At 34.7% G+C, this 14,415-nt stretch overlaps 2 protein-coding genes and 1 pseudogene across 4 annotated transcripts in view; 1 reads left to right on the forward strand and 2 right to left on the reverse strand.

Annotated features, from left to right (window-relative positions):
* LOC116173749 (protein Wnt-7b) overlaps positions 1–14,415 on the forward strand; it is a 145,961-nt gene that overhangs the window by 15,026 nt on the left and 116,520 nt on the right. The gene's annotated exons all lie outside the window — the stretch shown is intronic.
* On the reverse strand, positions 8,279–9,520 carry LOC116173807 (annotated as a pseudogene).
* On the reverse strand, positions 12,985–14,274 carry LOC116173796 (sulfotransferase 1E1-like). Of its 2 annotated transcripts, XM_031491495.1 has the most exons (5): positions 14,047–14,274; positions 13,901–13,997; positions 13,666–13,843; positions 13,492–13,612; positions 12,985–13,437 (listed from the first exon to the last, which is right to left on the reverse strand). In XM_031491495.1, the coding sequence occupies exons 1-5, from the start codon at positions 14,201–14,203 to the stop codon at positions 13,082–13,084; spliced, it is 909 nt and encodes a 302-aa protein (XP_031347355.1). In that variant the 5' UTR covers positions 14,204–14,274; the 3' UTR covers positions 12,985–13,081. The 2 variants fall into 2 exon arrangements, with proteins under 2 accessions (XP_031347355.1, XP_031347365.1); XM_031491505.1 differs by lacking the exon at positions 13,901–13,997 and having other exon boundaries at positions 14,127–14,274.

Genomic DNA, 14,415 nt, shown 5'->3' on the forward strand with positions numbered 1-14,415 from the left:
GAAATAGCAGATAAAACATTATTTCTTTTTTTCCTTTTTAAGAGGATTTATAAATAATCATATTCTTGTACCAGGAAATTCGTATATGGAAGTGAAAAAATAACAAGCTTTTTTGTGTTTTCAATTGAATTACAAACATATAAAGATTAGTGAGGTTGCAAATAAAAGGAACACAAGATATTAACGACGCTTTGGTTGCTTTGGTGTCAGGTTAATTACCCACACAGACAGTTTCATAACCTATAGGTACTACATCTGGTACACACCAGAATTTAGTCTTGCTTTTGGTTCTGCTTATAAATCTCAAGTACTTTGTTAGCGTATGTTGTCAAAACAAGAGACACAACCTAGGACACAACTGTCATAAATATCACAGCTTGTAAACCACAGCGTTAGCTTTGCCATTTTCCTAAATATGCTCGTCTTTACTAGAAGCATCTGTAGTTAAAATTTCAAAAAATCTCTATAAATAAGCAAGCATTTATCGATCAAAGAGTCTTGCCTGTAAGGCGATACTGCAGAAACAATTAACGTTGCAGCGAATGAATGTAGGCGAGGATGTGCACGAACACATGAACGTATTTTTTGATACCTTGGATAATCTGCGAACAGATGGGAGTCAAGATCAATGAAGATTTATTAACGTTAGGGAAAGGGAAGACGGAGAAGATAAGAAGATTGGATCCGAAATCACTCGAGACAGACCGCGCTCAAGTGGACGAATTACCACCGTGCATCTTAACGGCAGCCCCAGTCGTTCTTGTCGCGCACGTATCTACAAGAATGGGCACGAGTTTTCCATCCTCCAAACCGTCCATACAAATCGAACTATTAGTGGAGTGCCACGTGAGAGTGCCTGTAGGTCATTCCATCCTTTGCACTAGTTCCGTGTACATAGTTAGAACGTTGTTTTGGGGCTTTGTAATGTGTCCAACGGTTCTTCTCGTAGAATAAGGACCGTTTGTTACTCGAGTTTCTATTTCTTGAATTTTCTGGAAAAAATCGTCTCGTAGATTTTTTGGACTTCTTCTAGAGTCTTCGCGAGTTGCCAATCGATCCCAAAAACATTCTGGAGGTTTCCACGAATAAACCTCTTTCTGCCATTTTTATGGTAATTTCTTCTTCCATCCTTTGGTCGAGATTTTCCAATTCTCAGGAATACTCCGAGGTATCGATTCCTTCCTCAATCAGTGTAGCTTCAAGTCTCTTTCGTAGAAAACTATTCCACACCTGTCGTATCATCGTAATACTGATATATTTACTGCTATGGATAATAATAGAGCTACTGCACTACTTGTTTTACTTCGAAAGCGTCCGATACAATTAATCACGAGTTATTATTATGCAAGTTAAAACATTATGGATTTCAGAAATCGTCATTGCGCTTTATGAAATCGTAACTTAGTGATCGATTACAACACGTTATTATAAATACCAAATTATCTAAATCCAGTCTTGTAAGTGGTGGAGTTCCACAGGGGTCGATTTTAGGTCCATTATTATTTTTGATCTAAACGCCGGATTTTGTTAAAATTGCACTAGCGCTTTCTATGCTGATGACACTCAAGTGTACTACTCTTTTGAAAAATACGATTGGTTGAGAGATTGTGAGGTCATTAATTCTGACAATTAAAAGTATTGTAAAGAAGGCGACTGATCATTCTTTAATAATTAATCCGTTTAAATCATCAGTTATTGTGTTTTCACTGGATTCGTATAGGAAATGGTTAATGGTTAAATTGTCTATAAAAATAATGTTCTTATTGAAAAACCGAATGAGGTAAAGAATTTGGGACTTATTATTGATTACAGATAATGATTCAGTGCATATGTTAATAGAAAGATTAAAGCTCTAAGAAAGTTGTGTAATAATAAAGACATCTTAAATAGAAAATTTTACTGTGCGAGTCTCTTGTTTTGCCAAACTTTACTTATTATGACATGATTTATGGACCTTGCTTAAACAGTCATATCGCATTCAAAAAGTTCAAAATGCTTGTATCCGCTACATCTTTGGACTACGGAAATTTGATTATGGTTCAATTAAATTGAAGAAATTGCAGTGGTTGAAAATGGGCTAATAGACGTCAGCTACACCAAGCCTACTTTGTACATTTGTACATAATATAATGACACTGTCAACTCCTTCTTTATTAAGAAATTTATTTGTACATAGAGAAGACTGCCACAATCGCAATCTCAGGCATTTGGACAACTATACCTATGCAGTTCACACTTTTTCAGAGGTCATTCCTATTTTCATCTGTTAAATTGTATAATTCAATACCGAATGATTTAAAAATACTTACCTTCCTTTAAAGTAACATATAAGAGATATTTGTTGTCCGTTCAGTAATTCATATAGTATCGGAAAATCCATTTCACTGTTATCGTCAGTTTATTTTTTAGTTTTAATATATTTTTATAATTACTTTATTTTTTGTCGCAAATTTGTCACTATAAACAGGTTAAGTGGAAGAGCAGCCGTAGGCTCAACTGCGCCTTTTCTGAAATAAAGACATTTTATTATTATTATTATTATTATTATAAGGGATCTTTCCTCAAGTTGAGCATGAAGTTCGGCAACCTTTAATTCCATTAATTTTGTCTTTATTATTGTTGTTAATTAAACACGACACCTGACATTAATGATTTTGCAAACACTTTGCAAATTCGAATTGTTATAAAACAGGGCTGTATTAGGAAACGAACAGATTAATAATTCTCATAATGTCACCACTTAGTCACACTGTCAACTGACTTGATCGTTATACTATCTTTATATGCCGACCTGCGTAGCTCAGATGAGCTTACGTTAGTAGCTCTAACTTTGGCTACAAGGGTCCTCGGTTCGAATCCCAGGTAAGGCATGGCTGTTTGTGACTGTATAGTGGGTTGAGTGGGAAGAGTAGCTAATTGCTAAAACTCCGCCCACTATAAAATAAAGGCAATAAAATAAAAATAAAATAAATAAAATATATAAATTCCCTCTGTACGTGTGTTATGAGTTAATGACTGAACTACTTCTAAACGGCTTGACGGATGTTGATGTGTGTCGCATTTTTACATTCTGTACGTTGGGTTTCCGTTATCATATATCCTCCAATATGGAATATGGAATATGTACGAAGTCGCGGGGGAAAATCAATTATACTTATATAAATGACTTTTACCCAAAATCGTCCTGAAACCATCATTTTCAGGCCTACTTTCTGTCAGGCAATTTTAGTTTCCATGACAGAGGCAGAGCAGACTACGTTTCCTGTCGCTTGTCACTTTACTGGCCGCATCTGTCACTTTACCGGCCGCATTTGTGACATTGCTAAATGTCTATAAATGACCCGTCAGCACTGACAGATTGACATTAATCAAAAGTTTGATATGAAAATTCAAATTTTATATTAAAATACGATTTCGGGTAAAATTTAATACAAAACTCGTCAGTAAAATGACATTACCTGATTCGGAAATTAATGGGGCCTAGTACTTTAATATTTTCTCGCCAGCAATGTGTCCATGTAAATAACATTTTTTTGGCTTTGAAAAACATTACTGTCATTAATTTTTGCTTTCGTATACTCTTCTCATTTTCTTCGATTACATCGTTTTCTTCCACCTCACAACCTCATTCATCGCTTCAGATTCATATTGCACCATATTTTCTAGTTTCGTTTGCCCGCTTTTTACCATTAGCAATGTAATAAAATCAAATTTGAATGAACCTTTGAATATAAAATTACACTCACAGTAATGAAGACGCCCAAATCTCTTTGTATAAATAATGAAGTTTAAATTTGTACATAACTTATTTCGCTCATCCTCCGAGATAAATCGGTGGTAAGCAGCGTTGTATTGAAACGACACTTTCTTAGTTAATGATAAACGTGGTAAACTTGTGATTCATTTCCGATTTAATTATCTGATGTCAAACGTTGGGTAGGGCCCTTGTGAGCACCTTAAGCATTATTAGTTGTCTTAGTTACGAGCTGACACCTGATTTCATTAAGATAATCTCAACTCCCGTCAACGTTGCTTGTTAAAATACTACCTTCAAATTACAGACAATTACATTCGCCCAAGTTGAGGGACGAAAATATTTCACCCCGTCTACTGGTATGCAAATTATTCATATTAAGAAATATTGACCGGATTGAAAAAGTAATCGGCCCAATCTAGCAGGTCCCACATCGTGAATCAAGCAGTGACGCTGACGGCTCAATTACAGTGTTGAATTTTGATTTATTTACCGCGATTATAATTACAAGACTATTGGCATCCAAGGGCGAGCAGATAAAGTGAGGGTGCATGAACCGAATTTCAGATGGACCACCCAGTTTACTGACAGTCGTACAACTTTATATAATTCAATTTTACATTTTTTTTGCATAATCGTTTTGTATTGTTTTTATGAGTCCGTTCAAGGATCTCAAATTTTTTTCCCATTGCACCGAGTAAGTGGCAGTTGATTAATGAATTTTGTGAAAGACTTTTAGTAGGGAACAATGCGTTCCTTGAAAACCTTGAACGGTTGTTAAATACAAACAATAAATTAATATATAGGTGTGTTGTAAATATGATAAATTTACGGTAATTGCATTAAGGTGTATTTTTGCAGAATTGTTGGTACGTAGTGAATACAAATTTGAGATTTAACAGTCCATAAAAGTCGGACATATTAATGCCTTTGAATATCTTTATTAATACTTTTCCCTACAATCGTATAAAAATGAACAAATTAGGATGAAAGTTAATTATAAGAGTGAAATATTTTCTTGTAGATGTAGATTAACACTTCAATAAAGATTTAAAGTTTATTACCTGTGCAGCTTCGTAGTGTTATAAAATCATAAATAGTGTATTGGTATCATAAAATTCTGAAACCCACTGAAAACTTTACGATATTTTCTTTATTGTTGTTTACGATATCTAAACTAATGATGTGTTGCTGCTTAATTTAAACAAATTAATCTACATCGATTTTAAACTACGGTATCCTTTTGGGCAAACGTCAATTTAATTGAAATTATTGCAGATTCGGCTTAAATTGACCACATCGGCTACATTTGTCACATTAATATTAATAATCACGCATGCACTTAACAATTTGTAGTGCAATATCTGAACAAACTGCATCAATCTAAATCTACATAAGCTATATTGCCGCAATCACATCGCATTATATAATTTATCACATAAAATTTACATATCTAATGGTACGCCTGCAACAACCTACATGTTAATAAAAATGAATTTCAAGTTAAAAGATATATTTCATAATATTAAATCTAAAAGATAAGCATCAATCTAATTAGGGCGTTGCGGTAATCGGTATTAATAGAATAGCGAGGACCAAGGAAATGAGGGCATATTTTCATCACGAGGATGCCTTCAAGTGTTTAGACGAGGGTGCAAAAAATATATCGTATTTAATTGATGTCTAGCCAATGATCTTAACTTATGCAACGTAATGATCAATTCGATCGTATATTTGTATACAGAAAATTCATTAGGAGAATTTTCATAAAAATTGTAAATATTGGCTTCGGACCAAGTCTCGGTAACTTCAAAAGCTAATTTACAAAGCAACGGTAGCTGCTATCGGTATCACACAGCTAATGTGAGGGACACAATTTAATCAACCTAACAGAAATAAATTCTCAGACAGAAATGTCGAGTAACAATACGGCGTGTACGTTCTTCTTACAAGTAAAATGGCTGAATTGCCGTTTTGTACAAAGAAGTCCATGCGCCGAAAGAAACTGAAGAAAACTCTGCACGACCTTGGACGGCAAAACAAAGAACTATTGTAATAAGAAATCTATAACACTTAGAACAAATGTACTACAGGAACAACTACATCTTTAAACTAGTGGATTACAAAATAAATACCTATTATCCTATTATCATGCTTTAAAGAAAACTCCCAATTTTGTTTTTATTTTTAGGGCATTTTTTAGAATAAAAAAATGTGCTATTGTTTGCGTTTTGTCTGTCCGTCCGGACCCAGTTCTACTGTGTTGAACTATTTTTAGGGGAATAGTGCTAGAGTTTTGTAATTTTTTGCAATAGACAGCCTATACCTTGAAGGTGTGCCAGACGGCCATCAAATTTCGCTGTTTTAATCTATGAATTATATTTGGAGATGCTGTTTATGAACGTAAAATTTGCATAACTTTTACATGCGACCGGCAACCAACTCTCAAATCTGATTTTGCATACGCATGCCTTTAGTGGTGTCAAGTAAAACTTTTGAAAACGGGGGAGTTCTACCCTTTACGGTATTCTAATTAAAGGTCTCAAGAAAAGGAACTGTTTTTCACCGCCCTTCTATCTGAGCCTTTATTAAAAGAGGGGGAGGGGTGAATTGGTTTTAGTCCTTCTCCTCGACCCGTTATCGTGGTCGAATATAATTCGTTAAATCTCAAGAACAGATTTTCTGAGGAGGGTACTCGCAAAGGACGATGGAAGAACTATATCCATTGCTGATGTCAAAACTTTAAGAGCGAATATCTCGAAAACCGTTTGTCGGTGGAGAATATGTACTCACAAATGCAAAATGAATCGTCTGGACGAGACATATCTATTGGTGAAGTCAAAGCGTCTTGAAAATGGAGTGTCGGAAGAGGGTACTCATAAAGGGCAAGTGTAACGTCAGGACAAGACATCCATTGGCGATGTCAAAACTTTCAGTGCAAATATCTGCAGAATGGAGTGTCGGAGGAGGGTAACTCTCAATCGGCGGAAAGGCCGTCTGGACGAGACACATCTAGTGGTTCGGTTTAAAAAAAATGCGCTTTTGCACAAGAGTTGTGCACAATTTGTTGTTTTCTGATGTTAGTTGAACAGATTTCTTATTGCCACTCTTTGAGCTCTATACTAGACACCGCTGAGAGATTTTCAATACAAGGTTTCGTTTCGGAGAAATCATCAACTTTATTTTTTATATGGCCCGTAAAAAAAGTACATACTGTATTGAGTAGCATTGTTTATTACGACTACACGGCACACAAAAAGAACAGAAGTTGGAATTCCGCAGAAAAAACACCCCTTAGGTGTTAAAAATGGAAAATTCTTCGTTCAATTTTCTTGAAATTATTTTTCTTATGATTGAACCTCATAAATCCGTAGTTCTTTTAGACAAAATCGTGCACAAATACTCAAATCCGAAATTTTATCTACGTACGTACGCTTTGCTACCTTGTCTTTAGTCGTAGGTGTCTGAAATTTGGAGGTAACATAGCTTGTTTTATGATAAAAAAGAAGACAATTTTTTTGTGCCAGAAAAGTTGGCCCGTTTGCGAGATATTAACGACTTTCGAAAGAATCACGTCTTCTTCAAGGGATGAAAAATCAATTTTTTCATCATGCAGAACTCCGCGGGGTAGTTATAAACACCCACATTTTAAAAATCAAATAAAAAATATTCCAATAGACAAATTTCAAGAAAACCCCTAAAAAGTGAAAAAAAAAAATTTTCGATGTAGGTACGTTAATACCTTGGAAACGGATCAACTTTACGGCCCCAAAAACAAAAATAGAAATCGAAAAAAAAAGGTTTTAATTATTTTTCCCCAATCTCTAATCATTTCACCTGCTTGAAAAACCCGGTTTGAACGGGGAAGTAGTTTATTTGTCAAAAACATTAAATAGCCTACTGGACCACAATATCATTCCAATTCTGGTTCCATTTCGTCTCCCATTTGTCTGGTGGTATTGTAGAATTTTTGGCATTTATGTGCTTTTTTGGAACACACGTTCCACTTCGTTCTCTAAACCAAAACTTGTGTCTCGCTTTTTCGTTTTTTGATCACGTTCGCTTATTTGCCTTGTTCACTAGGAAAGCACTGCTATCAGTGTGAACCACATTGACTAGGTAAATTTGTCCATAAAAGCCATATTCTATTAAAACTGCTATGTACCGTGTGTCCCATTTTGACTATTTTTAAAGATAGAGACTGGCGGTTTTCGCGACCCTGTACCACTTTTTTGTTTCGAAGATACAGGGTGAAAACAAAAAATTTAACTTTTTTGTATGTTATCATATCTTACTACTTATGTAAGATTGAAAAAAGGTAAACCCTGTTTATTTTAGATAACTTTACGTACATTTGGTGGAAATGAAAACAGCAAATTTCATTTACTTTTTTTTAACGATGTTGTCAACAAACGATTGAAGAACTGTTACATTACAAACTTCACGCGGATCCTTGAACTTCAATCCTTCATTATAATGCTCTATAAGATCAATTTATACAAAACCGGCTACCTTTTTTTTAAAAATTGATTAACCAAATTTATATTTCAGAGTATGGAACAAAACTATAGAGTATAGACTATAGACATTCATAAGCACATAATACAAATTAAATTCACACTATTCTACTCAACATAATCCGAATTCTTGAGCGACTCTCGAATCCAAATCTCAAATTTTTCAAGTATTTCTGGAGACATTTCCTGTTTCAACTATTCCTTTTCTAATAAATCCTGGCATATTATATATAGTGTCATGGTTGACGGCGTTGTTTAATTTCATTTGATCAAAATCCAGCCACTTCAGCAATTTGGATGTTGTTCATCGGTCACCGTTTGATTGAGAAACTTGTCTACCCTTTGTATTACCTCACCTAAATCCTTTTTCATTTCCTCGTATCTTACAAATAAAATGTTTTCCTGGTGCCTCAAATTCCAAAAGTACAAAACCGATTCGAAGTGGTTATCTGCACAGATAGTGTTAATTGGTTTAAATGCCTATTCAGCATATACCACCATAACACATAAACACCTTGCAATAGTCATCTAGGGAGCAATCGTGTTGTTTCAATATGTTTTTTGTATAATGGTAGCTTGACAAACACACATCCCTTGCATTTCTGGATATGTATATGATCTGCAAGATCATTTCTATTTATAAGTATTAGCGACTTAGTCTATCGTGTCTGAATACCTTCGCCCTTTTCCTCCCTGAAATAAGTTGAGTTGGTAAACATTTTGGTGCTGCGTGCGATTTTATGAAACGAGGACTCTTTAAGTTTTGAACATAATTTAAGGAATTTAGATGACAATTTAGAACTTTGATATGAGCCATCTCCTCAAGAACTCCATCCTTTACATACCCTTGTGATCTGGAAAAAAAGTACTGGCATCTATATTCATCATTATTTTGAACTGTTTACTCTAAGAATGGGAAACGTTCGTCAATAAATGTATTGGCACCCTCATAGTCCAAGTAATTACATTACCAACTAACCACACCAATTCCTGTAACCACGTGGTCCCTATTCTTGTAATTAAGGTAAGAGCACTCTCAAAGCAATGATAACCATACCCGATTTTGCATTCCCAATTAAGAATACGTCATCGTCTCGAACTTCAACATCTCTGAGAAAGTCTAGTGAAGTTTCAAATCTCTGATTGCGACTGATATCTGTGTAGTGTTCTTTTAGTATAACTTCTATTTCTTGCTGAGAAAATAACGAGTTCATGTTGTGAATTCTCTTGAGTCGTGATCAACAAGGTACTATCGTCTTATGTATACTAAAATTAGATTAGTGTCGCTAATTGGTTTAATGAATCACAGCATTGATGTGTGTACTTTTGCTATCAATTGACTACAAATTTCGAAACTTTCCATTCATTTCCAATTTTTGCATAGATAATTTGTAATTATCGGGCATGTACGATAAATAATATTCCGTGAGATTCTTACAGTGCATGTGCAAATGTAAAATATCAGAAATAGAGCTGCCCCAAAAGTTATTGGTGTAACTGGGACGAGGATGGGGTACAAGTATGTCGGAAGTCAAACAGAGCATTTTTGAAGAGTTTTCAAAAAATGTTATTGAAGAATTTGTAAGCCGGTTCGATAATCTTGAAAGGCTATGACAGGCAAAGAAAATATAGTAGAAAGGAGCCACTCTTCGGTGATTGACTGAGTGTGAAGTAGGTACTGATTATAGCCAAAAAGGTACCTGTATATAACAAATATTGGACAGTGACATTAAAGAATTTCCTATATTTTAAATAAGAAAAAGTTCAAAAATTGTAATGATGCTTGGAAAAACTTTCACCTTTGTAGAAATAGGTTTCCATTTTCAATGAAATGCTAAATTTGTGTCTGTTCTCCAATTTTATCTTATTAATTATAAAACATTAAAAGTTGGAATTAACGGGTTCACGTAGGTTTTTCGCATTTTCCACAAGTTGGTCAAAAATTCTTACTTCAAGGACCAAATGAGCGTCCACTGTCCAGCAGATTCGTATTTGCCACACCAAACAAAATAGTGAAATTAGATGTTAGCAAATACGTTCAATCCTGTGCCGCGCCACTGCCAACTAAAATACTAACTCAACAATTCATTCGATTTTATTATATTATTTTATTATGTCCGACTTACGGTGGTATGCACACCTCGAAAGTGCTATCAAAAAGCAGTTTGCGCGAAAAACCTCTGTAGAGTATGCCCACCTTTAGGTAGCGCTCATGAAGCGCTTCGTCTGGTGAACGTTTAAAATGTGACAGGTGCGGCTGGAAAAGTGACAGGTGCGCGGTCGGAAAAAGTAGTCTGGAAACCATATCTTGACTATAATACTATACTTTCTTCAAAGATGGACAGTTTTTTTTAGAAAAATGTACATGTACATGAAAAATGTACATTTTTTTGCCCGTTTTTCTTCTCTTTCCATTGATGCATAATAGTCAAGATATGGTTTCCATTTGAACATTTCGAGTTTTTAACCAAAAACCGATTGTCAACTCTGAACGCTTATTCGTATTATTTTCGAATCACATTTGAAAATCATACCGATAACATTTGATAGCGTGGACTTTTTTGGCTGTCCATTCATGAAAAAGTATTTTGCTAAGTTTTCAGACAACAGTGATATGGCTAATTTACTGAACCTCTGAAACCGTGATAAGATGTCAAATAACTTCGAAACCGTGTCTGTTAGACATAGCATCATATTGACAAAGCCATACTGATTTTTTATGGGGAGTTCAAAAATGCCATCAGAAAACATAGTGCCATCTTATATTATTATTATATAAGAATGTTCCAGTATCGTTCTGATACAACCGGAAAAGCGACCACCTTGAAAATATTTTTAAATAATTCCTTTTGGCCGATTATTCAAAGAGATAATGGATCCCCAATCCGTTCCTGAGATACTTCTAATGGTCCACTTAAAAACACCACCCTGTATAGTGTATAGACATGTGTTAATTTTAAATTAAGTTAAATTTCGCTCTTGTTACGCAGAGTTTGGTGCTGTACAACTTTCTCGAGTAAGGTTTATCATTTGTAGTAAAATAAGTATAGGCGCTGATACGTTTCCATTAGGTATATATGGACTATCATCATCGGTATTTTTTCCATCTTTTATCGTGAAAAGAACACATATTTCGGAGAATTTTTGATATTTCTATATTCAGATTTCAATTCGAGAAAGGGCTACAATCATGGACAGTGTTACCAAACAGTTTCCTACAGTAAAAATGTTTTGAAAGTGTTGCCGTGAATTGCTACTTGGGTTAGCTTAATTCATTTTTTCGCTAGGTTGCTGAAGATTGCTGATCTTTGACGATAGATTTTGGATAATCCTCTGAACCGATTTGAACTTTTAGTAGATCACCTAATGCAAAATTGTATGCTCTTTAATTTTAATGAAAATAAAATTTTATGTGAGATTCTCCGTTTACGAGTTATAAGCGCAAACGTAAAAAAATGCTAAAAATGTCATGGTTTCACAGTTCTCAAAAGTTTAGCACAAGTCAGAGGCCGTCTTAAGACTTATTTGGGTAGCCTATTGTCCATTAAATTCATTTCCAGCTAGTGCATATTTATTTTCCAGAGCGGCTTTTTTTGGGCTGATATTATCCTGGGCTAAATAATTACATATTAATATTATAATATTATTTATTATGTTTATTAGCATTTTGAGTTCTACAAAGGAAACAAGTTGTAAATCAGCATATGCCTGATGAAAGACAATTTTTGGTAATGCAGATCAGTATTTCATTGGCAAAGTTTAAAATTATCGATCAGAAAGCTTTTAGTGAAAATTTCAAGTCTCTAGCAATTGTAGTTACTGAGATCTCAGCCGGACAGCCAGCCAGCCAGCCATAACGAATATAATAGCGTATTTTTTTCAAAAAATGCGCTAAAAATAAATACTCCATACCATGCAATACAATAGTATATGCAATTATGTAACGCAATGCTGTTGGTGATTTGTGATCGTTAATTTTTCTATCAGGGTGGTCACTCCTGCAGAAAAAGAAGTCGAAGATTTGATTTCTTCATATTCTACTTTGGATTATTTTAGATATAGATTATAGAGTTTATACATGTATAGCGACGATGTCAATCAACGTATAAAATGTTGACAGTGGTAATGTCGTGGTGGGCCTCTGTTTTCTTGCCATTTGGTCCACTGTGTCTGCTTCGACCTTGGCCACGACGGAAAGTCGAGCATATAAGCGTCAACTTCGTTGTGTTACGTTAAAAATACTGTAGCGAATTTCCATGAAATATGACATGCTGATTCGAACCTTCCCTAGAACTTTTTGTTTGCTATATAAGCAAATTGAATTGTGTTTAATTTAAGTTCCAACATCGATGCCGAGTTGTGCTGTACATTTACATGTTATAAATTTGAGTACAAGTAAGGGATAAATAATAATTCACTTATAAAACAATCTTACAATACAATACATTACAATACGAAAACCAATAAATAATAAACGTAATCTACAAATGATAGTCTACAAATATGTGTGAATTTGGTGGGTAACTTTGGGTACTTCTTTGGACTTTTAAAGTAATCTTGGAGTACTATATTTGAGTGCTTAATATCAACGCCCCATACGGCAACATAAGATTCATTTTCACAAAGTCGGCTATTTGTTTCAAATCGGTTTATCAAATGTATATTTCAGAGACAATTCTTATGCCCCATATAAAGCGGTCCCAAAAGCAGAAATACATCATGTAATTTATTGGAAAAATATCTACCGTTTATACAAATCAGAACACAAATATAGGCATTCATAAGAACACCATACAAGTGCTAGAAGAAACTATTCACACTCAAAATAATCCGAATCCTTGAGCGACTCCCGAATCCAAATCTTAAACTTTTCAAGTATTTCTGGAGACATTTCCTGTTTATAACCGCCAACTATCCCCTTTCTAATAAATCCCGTCGCCTGATACATAGTTTCATGGTTGACGGCTTTGTTTAGTTTCATTTGATCAATATCCAACCACTTCAGCAATTTTGACTGTTGCTCATCGGTCACGGTTTTATTGAGAAACTTGGCCACCCTTTGTATTACCTCCCCTAAATCATTTTTCATCTCCTCGTATCTTACAAATAAAACGTTTTCCTGGTGCCCCGCATTCCAAAAGTACAAAATCGATTCAAAATGGTTATCTGCAGAAAAGTTGTTAAATGCATTAAATGCCTAGATAGTAAATACAATACAACCATTAGAGATAAACACCTTGCAAAAGTCATCTAGGGAGCAATCGTGTACTTTCACTACGTTTTTGGTATAATAGTAGCTAGACAAACAAACATCCCTTGTATTTCTGGATATGTATATGATCTGTAAGAGAATTTCTATAACTATTAGGGGCTTAGCCTACTGTGTCTGAATACCTTCGCCTTTTTTGTACCGGAAAGAAGTTGAGTTGGTAAACATTTTGGTACTGCGTGCGTCTTTATGAAACGAGGGCTCTTTAAATTTTGAATATAATTTAAAGAATTTAGATGACAATTTTGGATGTCCATATGAGCCGTCACCTCAAGAACTCCCTCCTTTACATACCCTTGTGATCTGAAAAAAACAAGTACCTACTGCTATCGATATTAATAATTATTTTAGATTGTTTACTCTAAGAATGGGAAACGTTTGTCAATAAATGTATTGGCACCCTCGTAGTCCAGATCATTACCAACTAACCACACCAATTCCTGTAACCACGTAGTACCTATACGGATATTAAGGTAAGGACACTTTAAAAGTAATGATAACCATACCCGATTTTGCATTCCCAATTAAGAATACGTCATCGTCTCGAATTTCAACATCTTTGAGAAAGTCTAGTGAAATTTCTAACCTGTGATCAGGACTGATTCCGGTGAAATGATTTTTTAGTATATCTTCTATTTCTTGCTGAGGAAATAACGAGTTCATGTTGCGAATTACGTGCAGGTTCTCTCGCTCAACAAAGTACTATCGTCTTATTTGTACTAGGCTAGCATCGATAATTGGTATTGAAGTGTGTACCTTTGATATCGATTGATTAGAAATTTAGAACTTCCCATAGTTATCAATTTTTTCAACAATCGTTTGTAATTATCCGCATGATAAAAAATTCCATGAAATTCTTACAGTGTAAATGTAAT

Source organism: Photinus pyralis, unplaced genomic scaffold (genome assembly GCF_008802855.1).
Source record: "Photinus pyralis isolate 1611_PpyrPB1 unplaced genomic scaffold, Ppyr1.3 Ppyr1.4_LG1, whole genome shotgun sequence".
Classification (NCBI taxonomy): Eukaryota; Metazoa; Arthropoda; class Insecta; order Coleoptera; family Lampyridae; genus Photinus; species Photinus pyralis.